This window comes from Callionymus lyra, chromosome 3, assembly GCF_982586985.1.
Source record: "Callionymus lyra chromosome 3, fCalLyr1.hap1.1, whole genome shotgun sequence".
In the NCBI taxonomy this organism is placed as follows: Eukaryota; Metazoa; Chordata; class Actinopteri; order Syngnathiformes; family Callionymidae; genus Callionymus; species Callionymus lyra.
In genome coordinates, this window is record NC_141820.1 from 40,124,874 (window position 1) to 40,149,357 (window position 24,484).

Here is a 24,484-nt window from a genome sequence, read left to right on the forward strand (position 1 = left end):
AATGTTTCGTGCTGGACATGGCGGGTCATAGAGAACGGGTGTCTTTAGACCGACTTAAACCAGCCTGTTTTTGTGGCAGGGGAAGAAGTTGTGCCGGCTCGGGTTCCCCGTCGTGGACTCCCCCCTTCCAAGCATCCTGGTTTATATCCAGGAGCAGAGCCTGTTTTGGACCGTGTTTCTCCTGCGGATACCCACCCCGTGAGTATGGACGAGGAGAGTTATAGCAGGTTCGGCAGGTTGATAAATCCTAAGAAATAATAATGATTAATAATAATAAAAAGGTAAAAAAAAAAGAAAGAAAGCAAATTGAAGAATTTAACATTTTTACTGGGGTCCTTAAGTTTCCCTCTGGGTGTTTCGGGGTTGCTGCGTAGCGGGTACATGGGGGTGTGGTGATGAGTAGTCACCCACTAAATGTTATAAATGTTTGTGCTGTGTGTGACATGTCTTATCCAGCAACCTGTCAAGAAACACTTAACTCGACTCATGTCTTGTTCCTGCATCCTGCCACAATATACGGTATAGTTATTGTTAAGGTAAACACACTATGTAGCCTTGTACTGTTGGGTTTTTACATTTCTTAATCTTGTTTCTACTGTGTAGCACTTTGAGATTTGTGTGCAAATGTAAAGTGTAGTATAAATAAAATATATTATTATTATTATTATTATATAATACAGTTGGCGTCATGGTATATCATATTTCATTATCTACAATCTGATTCATTACCTCATCGGTATCCATCCTTCATTCAGACAATGGAAGTCTGGAAACAAAAAATGTGTCCAACTGCTGCAAACCGGGACATGGCAACTTTTTAGATGTTTAGCAAGTGCTCATGGGAAATGTGGTCTCTGTCGGGCTACAAACTACCACTTTAGTCCATTGGCGTCGCTCGACTTTAAATCACCTAGAATAGCTTTAAGTCAGCTATATCTAAATCTAAACTACACTTTAAATTGATAAATGACTGTTACAATTATATCGATTCAACTTTTGCCAATGATTTACACAGCTTTTTCTGTATTTGTTTTTATTCAATATTTATCGATAACGTTATATCGTCTAGATTTGGTTTAATATATAGACCGATAATAAACCGCCGAATTTCGGTCAAGGGGGCTTAGAAAAGATGTCTAAGGCTTAGCGGGTTCTGAGATATAGAATGTGTTAAGAGTATAAGTCCTGATGTGGTTAAAGTGTACAAGTGCTGTTTTATTTCGCATAACTAGCTTTCTAAGCCGGAAGCAGTCGCACAATGCTTGTGGTCCTGATGCTGTAAATCGGGGGCGCGCATTACATCACCTCTCTCCTACGTGATTGGTCAGCTCCTTTGCCAGCATCTCACAGTTGTCGTCGCCTCCATTCTCTAGCACCAGCACTTACTTACGTCTTTGCATTTTTGGGAGCCCGGCATCCTTCATTTACACTGGCGGCTCGTTGTCTCCATGATGGCCGAGAGCGAGGCAGACACGCCGAGCACGCCGATCGAGTTTGAGAGCAAATACTTCGAGTGTGATGGAGTCCGGCTGCCACCTTTCTGCAGAGGGAAGATGGAGGACATCGCAAACTTCTCTCTGAGAAGTAGCGACATTTGGATCGTCACCTATCCAAAGTCAGGTAAACGCATCAGTAAACGCGAGTGTCATCGGTTCGTGTCAAATACAGGCGCCAACATTAAGGAACATTTTTGAATGCATACAGAAATCTCAAGTACCATGACACGAGGATCATTGATGATCAGGAACATTGATGATGGAGATGCGTGTTTACATTTAGCTTCTCAGTGACGTTGCGCAACGCTGCTGCAAGCGTGCGCCGGTCCAGGAGCGCGCACGATGGGTGTGATGATGCAGATTGCACCAGCAAGCCTTAACTGATCGCAAACGTTTGTCTTGTGTCGATTAGTAATAATCAATGAGCAAGTCAATAAAGCACCAACCACAGGACCGCATTAAAATATTGGTGTTCTAAACACACTCATTAACACCTTGTCTACATTTCAAAAGAGAACAATCTTCTTATATTTATAAAAAGGCAATCATTTATCAAACATTAGATGACTAATATTTCAACTGAATATAGAAACGGCAGAAAATTGAATAACTGACTGCATATGTTAAACTCTAGCCATGGGGGTTATTTATTTCAGACTTTATGTCTCACTCAAAAGTATATTTTAGTGGCGTCTAAATAAAATTTAAACCAAATATATCCTCCCTTCACTCAATATCGTGACATATGAGAAGTATGTCAGTCAATATTAATGTAAACTAATAATTTGGAAATCTTAAAACTGATCCACATGAAGTGAATTTTATTGGTGGTCAGAAAGCAGATACAAGTTCATGTTGCAATCAGACAAAAAAACAAAACATTTTGTTATGAGGAGCAATGATAGTGAAACGTAGTAAAGCCTTGTGCTACAGTTATTCAAGAATTAAAATCTAAAGATTAACAAGATTCCTTTGAATATGTCCAGTGAGAAGTAATTGGAGAACTTGATCAACATATGCTTCATTACTCAATTATTTTTCAGTTTGAATCAAGTGCGGTCACATTTCCCACTGCTATGGAAAGCCCCTGATGATTATCAAAACAGATTGGATGTGTTAAGTGTAAAGTATGAAATTAAGATTGAAATATACCCTCCGAGGGTAATAAAACAGGGATTTTCCATTGAATTCATCAAAAGTTCAAGTTATTTTATTGTCAAATACACATGTATCAAGACATACAGCATAGATAAAATAGAAGTCCTCTCAGACACACGATGCAAAACATGAAGAAGACCGTTGAAAGGACATTAAATAAGACATTACAAATAATAATAATGATAATAATTAAATAATCAACAAATGAAATAAATAATCAACAATACCTAAATAATTAACTAATAAACAGAATATCAACAAAAAACAAAGTTAATGCACAGCTAGTGCAAGCGGAGGTGAGAGTGATGTTAGGGCAGAGAGGGAGTTGAGTCTCCTGACAGCCTGGTGGAAGAAGCTGAGAAGCTCCTTTAACCTGCTGGTTCTGGCCTGAAGAATGTGCAGTCTCCACCTTGATGGCAGCAGGCTGAAGAGGCTGTGCTACAGGAGGCTCTCAATGGTGCCTCTGTAGAAGGTGAGCATCATGGGTGGTGGGGCTCTTGCTCTCCTCATTCTGCGGAGGAAATACAGGCGCATGTTGCCTTTTAGGCCAGTGATGCTGTATTGTTTCTACAGGACAGATCTTCAGATATATGCACACCCAGGAACTTGGTGCTGCTCACCCTCTCCACTGCAGCTCCGTCGATGGTTAGTGGTGGATGCTGGGTGTGCACTCTCCTGAAGTCCACAATGACCTCCTTAGTCTTCTCCACGTTCAGGTGGAGATTGTTGTCTTTGCACCACGTGGAAACATCGCTGTTGTTGATGAGACCCACCACAGTTGTATCATCAGCAAACTTGATGAACTGGTTGGAGCTGGATGATGGAGTGCAGTCATGGGTCAGCAGAGTTGATCAGGAAAAGCAGCTTGAAGCACTCGTGAGGATGGGAGTGAGTGCGGTCGGACGGTAGTCATTGTAGCTGGAGGGGGGGGACTTCATTGGGACTGGGATGATGGTGGTGTCTTTGAGGCATGTGGGGACAACAGCTTGTCTCAGTGAGGAGTTGAATATATCGGTGACAACATCTGTGAGCTCCTCGGCACAGTCTCTCAGGACACGACCAGGATTGTTATCAGGACCCTGGGCTTTCCGTGGGTTTGTGCATCTGAGGTGCTCACACTCTCTGGGGATAGCGTGAGTACCTGGTCCTCAGGAGCTGACGTTGTCTTCTAGGCCTGGGTGCTGTTGTTTGCCTCAAAGCGAGCGAAGAAGTTCTTCAGATTTTTACTTTGAAGGCTGCGTTCCGAGCTCTCAAGAGCCTGTAGACTTCACTTGTCAGCCATGGCTTCTGGCTGTAAGAATGGAGAAGGTTCTGGTGAATTCAAGCAATGCACATTTAAAAATACCTAAAAATGTACATACACAGGAGTCCCAGAAGATTAGGAATGCCTGAACAAATAAAAAGGTCTTAAGATGCTTCTTGAAGGAGTCAGTAGACTCCATCAAGCGCAAAGAGAGAGGAAGATCGTTCCAAAGCTTAGGAGCAACAGCCTGAAAGGATCTCTCTCCTCTGGTCTGGTGTGTGGAACCATCAGTAGTTTCGATGAACCAGGAACCCTTTTTTCCATCAATAATGTCGAGTAAAACATGTTTACTTTTTAGTCTGCTGTATGGCACCAACAACACAAAAAAGATCAGAATAATTACGTTACAGAATCATTTGCACCTTAATTCTGAGTCACATTTAAGTATTATTTTGCAGCTTTTGGTAGCTAACATTCAAATCAACATTGAGTTGAATAAAACAGATTGTTGCTATCATGCTATAATCATTCCTATGTGACCCTATGTTCAGAAGATAATGCTGTGAAGACTAACTAGGAGTTTTATCAGATCTGTCTGAGGCAACAGAACACAGATATGCTATACCTATCTCTGGCAATTACTCAGCAGCACACTGATTAGATCTAAAATGTTGCTGCATTATTGGGACTTGACATTCATGTTAATGTCATAGAGAACATGTTGATAAGGTCCCACCTTTAAAAACAAAATCACGGTCTTGCTGCGCCACAAGCAGATAAAGCTATTTGCACTTAAAGGTCAGAAAAATGTGATAGGAACAATATAATATTGACTGGAGGTTTAACACGTCCTTGCTTCATGGACAAGCTGCAAGGGTTTCACAGCAATTGATTACACAAAGGTCATGTGAACTTGCTACTTCAATATTTTGCTGTTTCCTCTAATGCAGAAATAAAAGACACATGTCAGGACATGAGTTGGCTGCTCATTGGTTATAACTCTATAGCTCCCACCCAATGAGAAAAGAGGAATACATGAATTGTTATGGCTCTTGGGACAAAGTTCTTCATTGAATGAACATGCTGACTTGTTAACAGTTTATAATCATGTTTGATATGTGTATGCCACCAGAATCGGGTAGCAGAAATTGATTCGGGAAACGTGACTTTTATTCATGGAGGTAACAACACGTGTATACAGTGACATCAGCAACAGTATTTATGAGAGTTAAAATCATCTCTGCACAACTGTTTCATCCGCCTCTGTATTCAACTAATTCAACAAACTCAACCAGTTCTTCTTTTGCATTTTATACATGACTTTTAATTATCAAATGACTTTAGACGGTTGATCTGTCTGTCCCTCAAATTCAAGTACAAACAAACATAGGTATAACATAGATATGTCACATGTGTGTATGTGATGTATGACTGATCTACAAAGATGCCAGTGATTAAGACAAGATAAGTTACATAGTTTATTTAACAGTAAAACTGATGTTTAAATATACATTTGATGAAGGAGAATAAACTCAGACCACAATAGGTGAATAGGTTGTGAAGCAATTGGCCATGAGGAAACTACTCTTGTTCATGTCTTGACTTTCTTAAATTCTGCTTTAGCAGAGCAGCTGCATTTGACTTCCTTGAAAATGTTTCCATCTTTCCTCTATTCTGATGTTGACCTGAGGGTTATATTGTACAATGGAGCCCTTCACTGGAAATAGATTTGTTTTGAAATTTCTACTGCAGAAGAGGCCGACTTTCTTCCATAATGGAGCTCTCTCCTTACTTTAGACATGTGGATTGACTGAAAAGTTGTTTTTTTATTATTAAATTACTTGATCTGTATTGTCTGTTGTGCTAAAAAACAACTGAGTCAAAAAACGAAGGTCACAATTTACTAGTCCATCTATTTTCCTTCTTTCATCGATGGTAATCAACTTTGTGACAAAAAGAACAAGCGGCAAAAATTACTTTTCTCTTTCTGGACTCCCATTTAGAGGAAAGAGGAGCTCAATCATTAAGGCTGATTAAAGGATGACTTCATTGTCTCAGGGTTCACACAGAAGATCTGGAAGAGGTTTCTAAGGAGAGGGAAGTCTCTTTGCTGCAACTGCTTCCCCTGTGACCTAATCTTTAGGAGGGCTAGAAGATAGACGGATAGACTTGATATTACTATTTGACATGATTACTATTTTTGCAGGAACCAGTTTGCTTCAAGAAGTCGTGTACCTGGTGAGTCAAGGTGCAGACCCAGATGAGATCGGTCTTATGAACATAGATGAACAACTTCCTGTCTTGGAATATCCTCAGCCAGGCCTGGATATCATTCAGGTGAATATTGGAGAATTGAAATGTTGAACTTGTACACAGGCTGGCAAACAAATAAAATCATTTTTTTCTTTGAACCATTTGTTGTGCTTCATTATGGTTTTAAGACATGACAAATAAACTCTATTTTGTAGTATCGTAATAAGATTTTCACAGTTTCAGCAACATCAGTCGTGTCCAGGAACTAGCCCAATCTAAAAATCTAATTTTACTGCAGATAACTTAAAACACTCCTGGCTGCTTCAAAGCATGCAGATAAGAAAACCTCTGTGTTCTGGTCTTCTCCACAGGAGCTGACCTCTCCTCGTCTAATCAAGAGCCATCTACCATACCGCTTCCTCCCCACAGCTCTGCACAACGGAGAGGCAAAGGTTAGCATCATAGACAATGTGCAAGTTTTGGCTGTTAAATGGCAATTTATTACAAAATGCCTCCGTGAGTCAGTGATTCTTTCCTAAAGATCTTCAATCTCAGTCTTCAGGGTATACATGTTTTGCTACCTTGTAATTTAAAGACTTTTGTAGAGAAAAGCTGTACCATATGTGTGCATCCATCTCCATTTTAATATTCCTCAACCACGCCAAAGAGCTGAGGTGCTTTTGTACTCCTCTGTCCTTGCCAAAACCTAAAGATCAAGTCCAATCTAAATGATTTCCATGTCTGTCAACAAGTAAAACAAGCATTTCTCTTGAAGGTGATTTACATGGCTCGCAATCCAAAGGACCTTGTGGTGTCTTACTACCAGTTCCACCGCTCTCTCAGGACCATGAGCTACCGGGGAACCTTCCAGGAGTTTTGTCGACGCTTCATGAATGAAAAGTGTAGGTCTAGTTATTTGAAGAAGACTACCACAACATACCTGACTCCTAACCTGTCTCCTCTCATCTCCAGTGGGTTATGGATCCTGGTTTGATCACGTGCAAGAATTCTGGGAACATCGTATGGACTCTAACATCCTGTTTTTGAAATACGAAGACATGTACAAAGTAAATACGAGGATCTTCTCTGCGTCATCTGTTCATTGTTATTTTGACGTTTTATAACTTGCTGTTTTGACCACAGCTCTTGGTGAACTATAGCTCCTGATAGACTTGTGTAGGTAAGATCGGAAGGTAGAGAGATCCTTCTCCTTAACCTAGGTTTTAGAATCAGATGAGCTCAAAGCATTTTTTGAATATCACAAGGCTCTGTTGATCAGAAAATAGCTGGATGTTAATGGGATGTCTCACCCTTTTTACTTCATCTGATTAACTAACTTATCAGTTTACATGGAAGCTCACAGAGAAACAAAGTGCATGTAGAGTTTCATATATAACAAAACTCATCCACTACTGATCTGGAAAGTAAATCTGATTCAAGAAGTCATTGAGTTCGCTCCGTAACTGCTTGCCATTATTGTCTCATCTCGCCTGTCTTCATTAGGATTTGGGGACATTGGTCGAGCAGTTGTCCCGGTTTCTGGGTGTCTTGTGCGACAAAGCTCAGCATGATAGCATGGTGGAGAGCTGCAACCAGCTCATCGAACAGTGCTGCTCCTCAGAGGCCATGTCCATGTGCAGAGGTGAGACTGATCAAACCTCATTACTGCTGCTTTGGGACATCTCATTGTCAATGTTTTTCTTCTGTTTTGTTTGGCTTTAATCCTTTCATCTGCCACTATAATGATATAATGAATAGACCCAACTGTCTGTATGAGAAATGAGAAAACATATTTGGGCTTTTAAGAACGTACATTCATTTAAAAAAAGAGATAACATTATCATATAGTTCACAAGAGTTAAATCTATGATCAGATATCTAGACATTTACAATGTTTACTGCAAACAAAAACAGTGCTTTTAGGCATTCCATTTTCGTTTCTGTCTGTTAGTAAGTAAGTAAGTAAGTAAGTAAGTAAGTAAGTAAGTAAGTAAGTGAATAAGTAATTATTATTTGTAAAGCGCCTTTCTCAGACCAGAGTCAGTAAGTGCTTATACAGTCCAGTCAATACACCGTTAAAATACATGCTATAAAAGGCCAAGACAACATAGAGACAAACACAGCAGCCTCAAGAAAATGAAGGGGAAAAATTCTTAATAGTCACATGACAAGCACAGTAAAAAACTACAGTTCAAATGTAAAAAGGAATTTACAGCTTTATCACTTTATTTCTCTTCTCAGTGTTTATCTACCAAAATAGATTTAATTATATATGAGAGCTCTAATCATAATTGCAGACATTTGTTACTATTTCTCAATGAGCTGCTGAGCTCTGAGTTGTGACATACAATAAATGTTATGGCCATATTTAGATAAGATAAAAATGTTCCATGTAAGCATGGTTCATTTATTTATTATCTGGAGCAACAAGGTCATTGACCTGAGACAATGTAAGTCAGACATCCGGAAGGTCTGGTCCAATCAGCTGATAGAAGGTGACTGTTGATTGTTTCCAGATAAAGATACAGGATGATTTGCCAGAATTCCAGACAAACTAGTTACAGAAGCATGGTCCAGAGTTCCAGACAATGCTTGATTTTGCCACAGTCCTGATCCTCTTAGTGTGTCCTTGTTCTGGCCCAAGGCATATTCCCAGTTGCAGGAGAAACCTTAGGTAACTATTTTATTCTGCTAGCATTGTACCTGAATTCATAATACAACATTGGAAGTCTATGAAAACAGTTTTATTAAATAACTAGAACCACAAATAGAGCAGGTCATTCCCAGTGTTTCGTGTCATGTAGCGCTCTCATGTGGCTATTCACAAAATACCACTACTATTTATATTTATGTCATTCGTTTTTTTTGTTGTTTTTACCCATTTTGTTTCTTTTAGTGCATGGAAATCTGATGTCTGCTCTTCTGTAAACCTTTACAGTCTTTTGTGGTTCACCCTTGCAGGTGAGTCACATTAGAAAATGTAACACACTTGAGCTATGCTAAGAGCATTGAGTTAACTAGTGAGTGGTATCACTCCTTAACAGCAAAAAGCAACATTTGATGAAAAAACAACAACATTTATTGTTGAACTTGAGCTCAAGTAAAGTGGAATTAGCAGAGTAATGCTAGCTAAATAAACATTTACTATGTAGAGGTTGCATTAGTACATGTGGTTATTGCAGATTCACAATCCAACTACAATGCTCTGACCTGACAGTGTAGGGAAACAATGAATGACTGTTGAGAATGAATCTACCAAGGGATAATTGGTTCAAAGCCCTTTTTAATCCCAACATATTCGCCTTAGATGTTCTCACAATTCAAACACAACTATTAACCAAACTTAAGGACACCATATAATGGTACACATCAATGTGAGAGTGACTTGTGCTTCCTATCCTCCTGCAGGTCGTGTGGGTCTTTGGAAGGATGTCTTCACTGTGTCCATGAATGACAAGTTTGACACAGTTTACAGAGAAAAGATGGGCAAGTCTGACCTGACCTTTGATTTCTCCCTGTGAGGACACATACTTCTGCCATAACACAACAAATGCACACTTCCTGCCAAAAGACTCCTCTCTGTTTTCCACACTCAAATCATGCTGACCGCTTCTGGTCACCTGACCCTACGGCATTGTGACAATAGATGACGCTAAAAAGATGTAACACTCTATTCTACCCCCTTGTGATAGTGAGAAGTTTGACCTCGAACTGCCATCGGAAACCTCCTGCGCCTCCCTGTAGTCACACAGAAACCTGTCAATGTCTCTTCAGTGGGCACTACGTCACGCTAGGGGGCGCTCATCCTCGCACCGTTCAGCCTATCACAGTCTTCAGTTTTTTTGCTTCCCATCCACGCCATGTGAACATTTTTAGATTTTTATACATGCCAGACTTTCGTGCGGACGTCGTGTGTTGTATTATGTTTATTTTGCCTGCTGGTTTGTTAGTAAAGTTATTCAAGCAACCCGTTTGTGTGTCTTTACTGGTCATGTTTATCATCAGGCAACTCGATTTCATCAGAGATTTAAAGATCTGAACAACATTTTCCCATCTTTTCCTGCTGGTGTGGTTCTAGCTGTTCCAGCAGATCATCGCGAGAAGGTCGCCCAAGACACAACAACCAAAGGAAACTGCTCGGGGCGCCCTGTGCACTCTGAAATAGAATATTTATATCATGTACATCTTTAAAAGTAGATTCATGTCCAAAAAATATGATCACAGAAGTTTCCACCAACATGGTTGAAAATTACTCCCTACAAAGTATTATTTCATAAAAATCTGGGACTGAAATGTGTTAGAGACGTTTCCTTGGCACTCTGGGTTCACAGTACCCCCTAAACTCGGATCTCAGGGTCATCTTCATCACCGTAAATGGTTGCCATCTTAATAAATATCCAGCAGAGGGCGGCAGAGCATTTCTGTAACGCAATACCGGCAGATGAGTCGCTCACCCATAAACAAAGTTGCTTGTTATGATGGAAATAAACTAGGCTTCGTTGGGGTCAAAGGTCGAACCCACCTGTCTGATTCTCTTGATCCACATGTTCTCCATGTGCTCCATGTTTGTGTGAGAACAGAACGCCTCCACTGTTCCATCTTTGTTTGACTGCTTGCAGTGATGAACACATTTCCTCCCATAATATCAGCACTTTCTGATCTTCCACCAGCAACCCCCTGCTGCACCCACTCAGCCACTGTGAGACTCATTAAAGATGGATTTTGAGTTAGTATTTGTGTGCAACTGTATGTTTTCTACTCTAGAGTTGAGGAAACTTTGCTTTTCAAAGAGGAGCACATTAGTGCTTCTGGGGGCCAAACTTATTTTTCGGCTTCTGCTGCAGTCGAGCTTCATGCAGGATTGTTGAATATATTCGACATAACTGACTTTGATCATGTGCTTCTTTTCTCAGTTGAGTCGCTTTATTGTGGAGCCATTAAATTCAGAGTAGACAACCACTCATACGTTCACAACCATATAATATTTGATTCTGTTTGTCAGCATCTGTATGGCTGTGAGAAGTCAGGCCATATAGTCATAATTTCAAAAACAACACAACGCTCATCATCATTAAAAAAATCCTTGAAACTTACTTTCTTCTGTGTCTGAATGGCAAATGGTATATAGAAACATGAAAATGTCAGCAAAAAGATTCCGTATTAGTTAAATTTCTGTTTTGTCCTCCTTTTGTTCCATCTTATTTTGTCAGGGCATTTCCTGTTTAGTCCTCTGTTTCCTTTTGATTATCTTTAGTGTTAACCATGCTGCTGGCATTTGGGCAATCATCCTGCCTTTCCTAAACACCTCACTTTCTACAGACCGTTGTCAGCTTGTTTAACAGTTCTGCCTGGTATAACTCTTAAACTCCCTTGTTCATCAATTAACCATCTTGATTCTTTGTTTTTTGGATTCTTTGATTTAATTCCTGGTTCTTTTTTGACAATGATTTTGGTTACTTGGTTTTATCTGGTTTGCCATAACGAGGTGGTGGGTAGACCTGAGTCAAGTCAAGTAGGTGGAAAACTGCTGCATGTCATTTTGTCAGCTTCTGCTCTAATTGTTTTGGACCTTCCCTGGTTAAAGCTACACTACCCCCAGATCGACCATCCACCTTGAGATCTGTCTGAAATCCCTACTACCAACATCTGGCGTCCTGAACGAGATCCGTATTTTTAATTCTTAAAGTATAGTAAACATGACATAAACATATGTTTTCCCCTTTTTTGAGGAAACTGGATTATGAAAAAATACAAATTGGATACAGAGCTTGGAAAAAAAAACATTGGCGTTTTAAAAGCCTGTATCATGTTTTTCAAGGTCAACAGTCAGCTCATACTGTTAAATACAACACACAATCATTTTTTGCGAGTGAAAACGTTTATATTTACTGATTTTTTCCCCAATAACTTCTCTTCCTTCTATTATATGCTGTCATGTTGAGCAGTTTCTGCTCTCATCGTGTTTATACCATGAAAAAGCAGTTCCCTCTTTTGTGAACATAAATAAACGTAATGTTTTGAAAAAAAAAGATTTTTCATTTGGACAATAGTGACCCCTGAATAAGAATTAGTTAAGACTGATGACCATTTTAACACCAAGCATCGACCTCTGACTCACCTTCAAGAAGACCCCCCAGTGTATGAAAGATGTCACAGGTATATGGAGCATGTAGAAATCTGAATCCACAAAGGGGTAAAGGGTTGTCAGACCGGTGATGGCAGTGATAATTGGGAGGTGTGGTGTCTATAATAAGAGCCAATGTCTGCATTTCCACCGGGAACTGCCGCACTGGATTACACCACACGATGATGTAGGGCAGATCGACGGGGACTGTTCTTTGATTATGAGCCATCATAACAGGTGTGTGTTTGTGTGAAAAGATACAAGGTTAGAACAAAAGCTGATGTCCCCAAGTGCCCCCTTAAAAAGCTTTGTAGAAATTCCCTAAGCAGCTTTGTCCTGAAAACTACTGTCTGGTGTCAGCTGAAACAGATTATTTTAAAGGCTCAGGTAAAATGACTCTAAATTTATACTTGTCTCTTCCCTAAGTCTAAGAATTAGACCTCAAGATAATTTAGCTTCTCTATCATGGTAGAATTTCTTCCACAGGCGGTCTCTTCCTCATGTTCGTCTTGACTAATAGAATGAATAAAGAATTTTTCAAAACCAGTGAATCCTTTCGTCTTCGAAAACTAGGACACTATTTCATACTGATTATTTAAACAGTCTGGTTTCTGCCTAGAGAAGACTTTTGTTTATGGACTATTTATTATCTAAATGAAAAGCTTGTGCATTGACAGAAGAAGTGTGACCATCTGTTTTTCACGTCTTCCAAAGCAACGCAGTCAGAGCAACAGCCGCTTGTGGTACGATTCACTCAGTGGTTTTGAAGGGACAACTCAGGGAGATTTGGGGGACTGCGTGGGAAGCTTGACGGAATTCACTCTGGATTTGTGCTGCTTGTGTTCCACATATTAAAGCAGGCTGTTGATGTTGTGAAGGAAATTCACTAAAACATCGCTGTGGATAATTGAAGGCCTGCAGGCGTCAGGACCATCTTTATCTCTGTGACAGACAGACGCTTGTGTCGCTGTGTGGGCTGGATTAAGAAAAAAACATCCCACTTTCTGTAGAGAACACATGTCCTTCCAGCCTCACCTTTCTTTTATGGATCACCCTGGGCAAAAGTTGTATGTTTCAATGTTATTTGGAATGTATATGATGTGAAAGAATATTTGCCTGGAATAACGTGATTGTGACACTGTACTTCTTTTTAAGCAAAATCATCTCTTTTTTTTAAATACAACATTAAGAAAGTTCCATAAAGTTGTTGGAGCAAACATCTTAACTCAGATATGTACAACATGAAGTTCTGCAGAACTGACAACAATTATGTTGCCTTCCAATGAACCCAGGCTCTTATGTGATCAAAGATAAACAAGGAAACATTTGTTAGAGGAGGGAATGTTCTTTTTTATCGCCCCTTTATCTCCCTCATGACATTTTTCCATCTCATAAGCAGGACGTCTCTGAAGTAGCTGATTAGCTTTTAAAAGCAGAAGACTGTTGCTTACTAACTTTTGCATCTAAAAATCTAAAAACTAATTATATATATATATATTTATATACTTATATATATATATATATATATATATATATATATATATATATATATATATAATATAATCTTGTTCATTAAATATATATTCTTTAATGAACAAGATTGCAGTTCTTTAAATGTTCTACATAACAACTATGTCAAAAGTAGCTCTCATTTCCAGTTGTCAAACCCAATTATTTAAAACATCAAATGATAATCCTTCCAGAGAAACCCCAAAACAAGATCACAGCCATAAAATATAACAACATTGCCCATTGACTTTAAAGTCGTAACAAAAACTTTACTTTTTTGTGTATGTAATTATTTGCTTAATATATTTGGGTTCACAGTATCCTCTCGATCTCGCCTGAGCTTTTCTGCCAGAAGTGTTCAATATCTGCGTTTTGTTTCTTTACAAGCAAAACAATTAGCTTTGCTTTCATTGTGCGCTCTATCAGTGGGTGGTGGTGGTGGTAGCTATGCATTTAAAAAAAGATCAAATGAAAGAGAATTTATTAAAGATAGATATAGACAACATCCCCCGTCTCCTCCCCCTCCACTACAAACTCTTCCGCTCCGGTGTAGAAGATTGTGCGCTAATTAGAATTGTGTTAAAATCACAAAGGAGGAGATCATACTGTAATAACGAACAGTCGGAGGGATATCAGCCAATCTCTATCTACACACAAACACTCAATTCATACGCCTTTGTTTCTTTAATTCCCCTGCAAACTTGGTTCTCCTTCATTAAGGTCTTCCTTGTCCTGTGAAATTCTTGATTATTTCCTTTTTATCTCTTTTCTTGTCCTCCCCTCCCCCTGCTTCATCAGGGGTGCCAGTACTGCATTAAGCAGCTGTGTTCCGGTTGGCATGGTTGGAGGTCTGGCTCTCTGCCGTCGCTCTGAGAGTCCCTGCTGCCGTCGCTCCTCCGTCTGCCCCCCGGTCCCTTAATTTACAAAAGCTTTGTTTTCTTTGTTTACCGACCTGTTATATGTTAATCCAGCAATCTGGTGCTGGCGCCCCCTCTGGCCGACCCCTTCTGCTGATTTGTAAAATCGTTAGAGCTTTGACACGTATGTCGTTATGATCTCCTAATGACTCCTAAATGTTTTAAAAGACCATCTCACCCACGTTATCTCTTCATCTGGGATTTTGAAATTGCTTCAACAGACTTCCACCTTTTGTGTTATGCAAGATACATTTTATTCAAACCTAGTCTGAAAGTTGCGGTGGTGTAAACGTTGCCTTTCTCTCTGCCCTTAACGTCATGCTAGTGCAGGCAGAGTGAACTTATTTTTGATAAATTTTTTATACCCGGATTTTGTGTCTGAAGAAGCACACTGCATGGTAGTTATTCATGTCGGCAGCAATGACATCCGATTACACCGGTCGGAGGTCAAAAAAAAGAAAAAAAGAAAATTAATGTTCAGTCGGTGTATGCATACCTCAAACAATGTCAGACTCCGTAGTGTTCTTTGGACCCCCTCCACCAATATAGCCAATAATATATATGTTTAGTCGCTGTTTATCATTTAATCACTGGTTATCAATGTGATGCCCCGGGGTTGGCCTTGTAAACAACTGGAAAACTTTCTGGGGAAAACCTGGTCTGATTAGGAGAGACTGCGTCCATGTTGAATATCCAATCCCTGTCTTCAAAAGCTGCACTAACGAATGAACTCATATCAGATAAAACAATTGACTTATTCTACTCAACCAAAACCTGCCTGTCTATAGATGATAATGTATCTCTAAATTAATCAACACCACCCAGCCACACTAACTTTAATGCTCCTCAATGCTCTGGTCGAGGAGGTGGAGTCGCAGCTATCATAGACTCATGTCTGTCAACCTTTACTAGACCACAATCTGATTTCAACTCTTTTGAAAGTATTATACATAGCATATCTAATACTACCTTGAGATCAGGTCAGTCACTTCTCTTTGCTGGACTCTATCGTCCTCCTGGACCATATTCTGAATTCTTGTCTGAGTTCCCTGAGTTCCTGACCAGCCTGGTGCTTAAATCAGATAAAGTGATTATTGTTGGTGACTTTAACATCCATGTGGATATGGTCCATTATAGCTTAGCTAACAGGTTTAACTCTATCCTGGAGTCATTTGGTTTCTCAGGATGTATATGAACTAGTTTTAGCGAAAATTTGATCTTGTCCTACCATACGGACTTGAAATTAAAAATGTTATTGTCGCACCTCAGAATTCACTTCTTTCTGACCATCGATTCATAACTTTTGATTTTTTTATCTTAAATGACCCAAGTCTACAGAGCAGGAGCACTCTCAAAAGATGTCTGAAAGTGTCATTTCTCAGTAAAATCCCTAGTCTCAGTGTGTTAGGAAACTCTACACATAGTTACCATGTCATTGATAACATTGTGGACAGCTTCACAGGCTCGCTACACAACACGCTTGACTTAATTGCACCAGTTACTCAAAAGACTGTAAACAGAAGAAGTCATGTTCCCTGGTATACTCAGGAAACACATAAGGTTCAGTTGAGCAGTCCATTCCCCTACATCTCAGTAATAGTGATTTCATGAACTTTCTTTTATGAAAAAATCGTAACTATTAGAGGAAAGATTCAAGACCTCCTAGAATCTTCTAATACAGTCAATGCAGTTTTACTGGACACCGACACTAAGCCTGATTCATATTTTGACTCCTTTTTACCAGTGAGTCCTCGACAACTTTCTCTGATTGTTTCCTTCTCTAAATCCACAAGATGTCTTCTGGATCCTATTCCCACATGGCTACTTAAAGAAGTGTTCCACTTACTTGGCACTTTCATACTTGATATTATTAACTTGTCAATGACATCAAGCTATGTGCCTCAGATTTTTAAAGTTTCATTAATTAAACTCTGCTTAAAAAGCCCACTCTTGATCCAGAGCTTCTCACTAACTATAGGCCGATCTCTAATCTTGTCTTCATTTCAAAGATTCTGGAGAAAGTGTTTATGAGTCATCTCTGTGATTATCGCTATGACAACGATCAACTTGAAGTGATTCAGTCTGGTTTTAGGGAACACCACAGCACAGAGACCATCCTTTTTATAAGTTAGTCACGACATGCGAATGGCCTCTGATCACTTTTGACCACCGAATTCTTCTACAGAGACTAGATACCATATAGGCATACATGGAACTGCTCTAAACTGGTTTAAATCTTATCTATCAGACAGAAAGCATAATGTACATGTCAAGCACCTCTCAGCTATGGTGTCCATAGGTCCTGTTATTGGTCCAATCCTATTCACAATCTATATGCTCCCACTAGGGGACTTGATCAGAAGACAATCTATAAACTTTCACTGTTATGGTGATGATACCCAACTCTACTTGTCAATGAAGCCAGATGAAAGAAATCAGCTAACACATCTACAGTCCTGTATTACAGATATCAAGTCCTGGATGACCGAAAACTTCCTTTTACTGAACTCAGACAAAACTGTGGTTCTACTAGTTGGTCGACAACATCTCAGACAATCCCTAACTAATTATCTAGCTTTCCAAAATGGACTTGCCACTGCTGCTAGCACCACTGTAAAGAGTCTTGGTGTTTGCTTTGACAAGGACTTCCTTTGGATGCTACGGAGAAACTCATCCATGCTTTTGTTACCTCCAGGATGGACTATTTTAACTCTCTTCTGTCACAATGTTCAAAGGAGTCTCTCAGAACTCTTCAGCTCATTCAGAACTCTGCACCTTGTGTCCTGACTAAGACTAAGAGGCGCGAACACATTTCCCCTGTGCTGTCTTCTTTACATTTGCTCTCAAGTAGAATTTAGAATACAATTCAAAATCCGTCTCTTAACCTCTAAAGCTTTACATGGCCTAGCACCAACATATATCAAAGATAACATCCAAATTTATCAACCTTCTATGACATTCTGTTCCTTAAACTCAGATGTATTAGTTATACCACTAATCTCTAAATTTAGATTTGGAACCAGGGCCTTCAGTTTACAAGCCCCTCTGCTGTGGAACCAACCGGCAGACACCCTCTCTATGTTTAAGAGTCATCTTAAAACTTTACTTTTCGATAAAGCCTCTAGTTAGGACTGACTCTGGCTCTTAACCAGCCCTTTTTGTTTTTTCTTAGCTGCTATATGCTGAGATTGTTGGATGAGTTTCAGACAACAGCTCTCTCTCGCTGTGTATCATTCTTATTTGCATTACATTCATCACCTGTGCAGTTTAAACCCACACTTTTCTTCTCTCCCAGAGCCCCGGTGCTCCACCTCCAGAGCTGCTGCTGATCCAGGATCTCCACCAAGTCTAAAGATCATAGATCAAAGAAAAATAACACAGACAAAGGATACAAAGAGTAACATAGAACAGAACATGATACTTTGACTAAACTCCGGCCCCGGAACTCAGAGTTGTACAATTGAATAGCCCGAGGAATGAATGAGTCCTTGAGTCTATTTGTTTTGCATCTGGGAAGGAGCATTCGTGCACTCATTCTGCTTCTCTGCTCACTGATGACAGTGTTCTGAGGATGACTGTCATCATCCATGATGGACAGTAGTTTGTCCAGTGATCTCCTCTCAGCAACTGTCACCAGTGAGTCCAGCTTCATGCAAACCACAGAGTCAGCCTTTCTGATCAACCTGTCCAACCTGTTGACACTCCTCTTGGACACATTCCCACCCCAACACACCACAGCATAGAACAGACTGGTAGAACTTGCAGAGGAGCTTCTTGCATATGTTAAATGATCGAAGCCTCCTCAGAAAGTACAGTCTACTCTGAACTTTATTATATACATGGTCTGTGTTGCAGGACACGTCCAGTTTACTGTCCATCCTCACAGGTACTTATAGTTGTCATCTATCTCCACCTCGTCGCCTCTGATGGACACTGGACATGGCTTTGTCCTGGACCTCCCGAAGTCCAAGACCAGCTCCTTGGTCTTTGAGGTGTTCAGCTGCAAGTGGTTCCTCTCACTTCAGTCCACAAAGTCACGTATTAGACTCCTATACTCGTCTTCGCTAATGCATCCAACAATGGCAGTGTCGTCAGAATACTTCTGGACGAGACTCAGCTCTGAGTTGGAGCAGAAGTCTCAAGTGTAGATGGTGAAGAGCAGAGGGGCCAGTACTGTCCCCTGAGGTGCTCCTGTACTGCACACCTCAGTGTCAGACGTGATGTCCTTCAGCCTGACATACTGTGGTCAATCAGTAAAATAATCCGTAATCCAGGAGACCAGACCAGGGTCCACATGCATCTGTGTCAATTTGTCCTGGAGCAGAGTGGGCTGGATAGTGTTGAAGGCACTAGAAAAGTCCAGGAACAGGATCCTCAATGAACCGCTTCCTTTATCCAGGTGGGAGTAGGTCCGATGCAGGAGGTGAAGGATGGGATCTTCTACACCAACTGCTGGCCGGTAGGCAAACTGCAGGGGGTCTTGCGCGTGCTAATGCTCCCTCACTCTTCTCTCCGTCCATCTGTCTACCCCCCCATCCACCCTCCCAGCCGGTTGCAGCAGGGGGCCGTCAACACCGAGTCTGGTTCTGCTCAAGGTTTCTGCTTTCAAAAAGGACGTTTTTCCTCGCCACCGCCACACTGTGCTTTACTCATCGTTGGGTTGCTGGGATCTGTTTTTCCTTTCTCCATAGTCATACTTAAACTGTAAAGTCTCTTGAGATGACTTGTTAGCATATGACACTTTAAATAAAATTTCATTTCATTTCATTGCCAACAAATGTTATATTGATATGAATTTTCTTATTGACCAAATACTCCTTTTCCATTATTTGCAAATACCTTTTGAAAAAAATTGAACAATTTGATTTTCTGGATTTTCTTTTTTCTCATTTTCTCATGCTTTCTAGGTGGGTTTCTCTCTTCAGTCTCACATCAACTCCATCTGCCTTCTTCGTCTTTTTGTCTTTCTATAGACAAAGTCAGTGTAACAATACTTGAGGGAGCCTCCATGCTTGCCTCTCTCCGACTTGGCAGCTCATCTAATCATGCCGCAATTAGACGAGGACTTCTCTCAATGATAGAGGATTTTGATTACCCAAGAGTCACTGGGGGTATATTTAGTATCCCTCCTGTTCTACCAGACCTAGCGAGGTGCCCCGCAGCTATGACTGTAGCTGGTCGACATTGGAAGGTGGGACAGGATTTTCCAACTCTTTGGTCTATGAATGTTCCAAATTAGATTCAGATGTAATCTCTTTGTGCCTGCGATGCCTCTTCGTGTGAGTAAGAGTTTCACCATGGAGGAGCTCCTGCTAAGTGTAATTTAAAACAGCATTGTATTGTCCAACTCTGTTCAGACATTTCAAAGTTATTTACTTGCCTTCTGCCTTTTCCTGTTGGGGTTTGCATCAACAAGTCAGCATCGTCCAACTCTGATTTGCTTATCCTCCAAAGTCATTCATCAGTTACCACCCATTTCTACAGCTTAGTGGAGTACACCAAAACAAACTTCTTTTTTTTAACTACAAAGATGTTTTACTGAAGGTAGAAGTTGCACCAAAGTAATAATAGGTAAAAATGTAATTAATGAATGAACAACATAATGTTGGGTGACAAACAATCTCATTCTGGCATCTCTGACCTTATCTACAAAACATCTACCATGTGCTGTTCCTCTGATTGACTCATTCCTGATCCTATCAATCTTCGTCACTCCTTTTCCTCAGTGCCACTGTCTCTAGACCAAAAAGCATTGCTGGTCTCACCACTGTCTTGTATATATTTCCTTTCATTCGGGATGATACTCTTTTTATCACACATTACCCCTGACACTTTTCTCCAGCCATTCTACCCAGATTGAACACGTTTCTTCACCTCTTTTCCACAATCTCCAATCCGACCGTGAAGCTACAGTTTTTTTGTATACCCAAAGTTCCTAACTGTAGGAAGTTGGGAGCTTGCTAGAATTACTCTGATCAGCTTCACCTCAGAATTAAAAGAGCTAATTGACTTTTAAACATGAGACCCTGCAGTCACAGTTACTCCATAACTGTCGCTTAACTTTTGTGATGCAGCTCTGGAGGATTCTGAGTGACAGGTTCATTTCCACTGGTTTTAATTGGTTTCATTGCTCAGTTTTCTTCCCGCAAACCCATTTGTCTGTGATTTGTACACTACTCATCATTGAAACGTGACCTCTTTTCTTCATAGACATTTTCTGGGGTTTCAAGCTAGCATTAAAACAAAAAGGCAGTGGAATGAGCAAATACAGGCAACTTGACTTCTACATCTCTTCATACTGAGGAAAGTGATTGTTTTTCATCTCCAACATCTATCAGATAGTTGCGACTTTCACTCTCATACTCATGCAATAGACAGAAGAAGTTGTTTTTAAAGCTGGACTGAAGTCAGAATCAAGTCAATGACTAAACTGTGTCGGGTCATTATCCCTGTGAATCTATCACGGAAGTTGAAAAAACGATCTTCCAGTCCTGGCAGCTCCTGGACTAGATAAGATAATTGGAAACCAACACAAGCGACCATTCACATTTCAAACATCTTTCTCATTCTTTTGCTTTGTCTTTCTCGTCGCAATAAAGACTGAAAGTGAGTCACATCTTCTTGTGGTTACCATGGAAACCATCCCAGAGTGACTCGAGAATAGTCAAACGCGCCACTCGTGTCTCTGTACAAATTAGTCCTGATTAATGGATGAACCAAGGAGCTGATTTTTCTGGGCAAACATTTTAATTCTGAGTGTTCCTGCTGCCATTCGCATCCTGACGTGTCACTTAGAGCCTATTTGGGTCTTTGCCTTCAGGAGCTGATACGAGGACAAGGGCCAGATGGTGACATGTAAACATAATGAATAAAACAAACACACAAGTACCGTACCTTGTGTGCAAACAGCACACCCAGCAGGTTCTTTTCTGCTTCAGCTGAAGTGAATTAAAGGCAGTTTCCCCCTGATATTTCAATCTGTTTCTGTTCTTCTGGTCGTAATAACAGCAAAGTAATCTGACAGCGTATTTTATTGTCCGATTCTACCTACGACCAGCTACACAGAGGTATAGTAGGTAATTTATTTATTTGTAGAGCGCTATTCCACACCAGGGTCACAAAGTGCTTAAACAATAAGTCATTTTAATTAAGTCATTTTTATTTATATAGTGCTTTTCCAGACCAGGGTCACAAAGCGCTTAAACAATCAAAACAATATTCAATAAAGTATAAACTTTAAAGGGCAAGATAAAACTGATAACACAACATTATTTCCAGAAAATCAAGGAAAAGCCTGAACAAATAAAAGTGACTTAAGATGTTTCTTAAAGGAGTCAGTAGACTCCATCAAGCGCAAAGAGAGATGAAGATGGTTCCAAAGCTTCGGAGCAACAGCCTGGAAGGATTTCTCTCCTCTGGTTCTGAACTGTGTGCGAGGCCATCAGTAGTTTCTGATCCACAGACCTCGGAGACCGAGCTGGGGAGTAAGGCTGGATCAGATCAGTGATGTAAGGAGGAGCCTGACCATGAATAGATCTGAAAGTAAGAACCAGAATTTTAAAGTTGATCCTGAAAGAAACTGGCAGCCAGTGAAGAGATTTAAGAATCTGAGAAATGTAAGTTTTTCTAATTGAGCGGGTCTGAATTCTCGCTGCAGAGTTCTGTATCAACTTCAGGTGAGACAGCTCCTTCTTGTTAAGACATGAAAACAAACTGTTGCAATAGTCCAGATGAGAAGACACAAAGCTCCAGATCATGCTGTGATAACATTTCACTAAATCCAGAGATTTTTCTCAGTCAAGTCACCCAAGTACTGACTCAACCCTGGAACCTTATCATCAGGAGCAATAACCATAAACAGAGTTTTCAGTTCTTGCTCTGTGTTGCAGTATAGCCATACCACACAGGTATGCAGGAGCGATGACTTGCTGCAGTGGAAGGCTGAAAGGACTGAGCTTTCACATTTTTCTCTGCATCAACTCATTGATGCTTCCTGCCAAACTTCACTTCAATAGGACAACCTAAATTACTTCTGTAGCCTTCATATGTCAGCAGGTTGAACCAGAAGGCAGCTGGTCAACACTGCTGTGGAATTGATACTTTGTCTCATCTTGTCTTCAGTCAACTTATCTGTGTGGGCAGCAGGTATGCTTGGTGTTTTTCTTTTCCAGCTAAACCATCCATCCTGGTGATCCCCACGTCATTCCTCTTTATCACTTGGGTAGGGTCACATCCCTAACCCACAGAGGTTCCTCACCTTACTCTGACTGAGAACACTCGACTGAAACTTTAGGGTGTTGATTTTCCATCCCTGCCCCTTCACACTTGGTTGTATTCAACATCAGCAAGAGCTGATGGTCATGAAGCAAACAGGACTATGTCGTCTACAGTACAGAAAGCAGTGACCCAGTCCTGTTGCCACGAAACTGGACCCCGTCAATGCCTTGGGGGGTTACAAACTCCTTCAACAAAATTAGAAGATATTAAGATTTAGTATTTCAGATGGATTCATCTAAACAGTGACTGTATAACATTTCTGTAACTGTCCGAGAGTCATTTTCAATCACGACAACACTATTCAATCTTAAAAATGGCCTGTTATCTTCATCATAAGTATACCTTTAATTTGAGACAACATGAGCATTTTGTCTCAAAGAAAGCCCAGAAAATCCCATTGTTGGATCTAGTAGAAGTATTTATTTTTAGCTATGATTCAGACTGCAGCCAAGTTCGACTGAGCTTTCATGAATTTTTTTTTAAGTTCTCTTTCAACAGCGCAATTTGGTCAGCTTCATTTTTTACTCTTTCGATCAGGTGGATCACTTCTGTTGTCCAGTCATGGGGCTGGTTTATTTCGACTGTCTATCCACAGACAACAGGCAAAGGATCCACATTAGTGAAACTCTATCAAAAATGTGTAGTTATGATTGACAGGAGACTGAGATTTTCCAATGACACATAAATATGCTGGTAAATCTTATCAGCGTGGACTCGAGGGACCAATCTCAGCAGATTGTTAAATTTATATCTATTCAACATCAGCGACGACAAGCCTTGCAAACGAGACCGTCACCACAGACAGATTTTGAAGCCCATAAACTTAATTAGATGATTGCATATGGCCACCCCTTAGCTGCTCAGTCACTGGCCATATGTTTCAGTGACAGCCATTAGCTTCACAATGTCTCTACATCAAGTTATGCCTCTTTGGTTTCAAATCAGTCCATTTCAACAGGATTAAACTTCTGAGTTTGACTTCAACAGAGAGGCAATATGTGAGGATGGGGCAGAGCTTTTTTCCATAATTAATTCACAACTTTGTTTGATGTTTATGCCATAAAACAACAGTCGCTTCCAACTTTTATGGGTGTGTTTGTTTCTCTCTCTCAGAGTCTGATGCATCTCTCTCCCATATTCTCCCAAAACTGTTTTAATAATTCTATTGAATTGTTGAGAGATCAAACAGAAGAGTTTTCAAGCTGGCAGCCAAAGATACGTTTTTTTTCTGATCGTTCAGATTCCATGCCAACTTTGGTGCCCAGGTAGATTGTTAATGAGGTGGTTGGTGGAAATCTTGTGACTAAACAATCTCAGATTTGTGATTGAATGTGGGACGACTAATATGTTACTCAGAAAATAAAGATTGAAACAAATCTTCAGTATACTGTATATTTACTCAATTTGATGCAGAAAATTCTGTTTCTCGTCCATTTGGAATCAAGGAAAAATAAAACAGCAAATTGAAATCAATTTATTTCTGACTCTTTTTCTTATCTTTGATAAG

The 24,484-nt window shown here is 40.2% G+C and overlaps 1 protein-coding gene across 2 annotated transcripts; it reads left to right on the forward strand.

The window, feature by feature from the left end:
- The first annotated feature begins 1,337 nt into the window (after nt 1–1,337).
- sult4a1 (sulfotransferase family 4A, member 1) lies at nt 1,338–10,117 on the forward strand. 2 transcript variants are annotated; one of them, XM_087786031.1, is made up of 8 exons: nt 1,338–1,620; nt 6,104–6,234; nt 6,522–6,602; nt 6,926–7,052; nt 7,123–7,217; nt 7,654–7,792; nt 9,047–9,111; nt 9,559–9,644. In XM_087786031.1, exons 1-7 carry the CDS (start codon nt 1,449–1,451, stop codon nt 9,076–9,078), a joined length of 777 nt encoding a protein of 258 aa, XP_087642157.1. In that variant the 5' UTR covers nt 1,338–1,448; the 3' UTR covers nt 9,079–9,111; nt 9,559–9,644. The 2 variants fall into 2 exon arrangements, with proteins under 2 accessions (XP_087642157.1, XP_087642156.1); XM_087786030.1 differs by lacking the exon at nt 9,047–9,111 and having other exon boundaries at nt 9,559–10,117.
- The last annotated feature ends 14,367 nt before the right edge of the window (nt 10,118–24,484 follow it).

Coding starts and splice junctions, on each gene's coding strand:
- sult4a1 (XM_087786030.1), top strand. CDS start 1,449: ATGATGGCCGAGAGCGAGGCAGACACGCCGAGCACGCCGATCGAGTTT. Junction 6,235..6,521: donor CAGGCCTGGATATCATTCAG/GTGAATATTGGA, acceptor TCTTCTCCACAG/GAGCTGACCTCTCCTCGTCT. Junction 7,218..7,653: donor AATACGAAGACATGTACAAA/GTAAATACGAGG, acceptor TGTCTTCATTAG/GATTTGGGGACATTGGTCGA.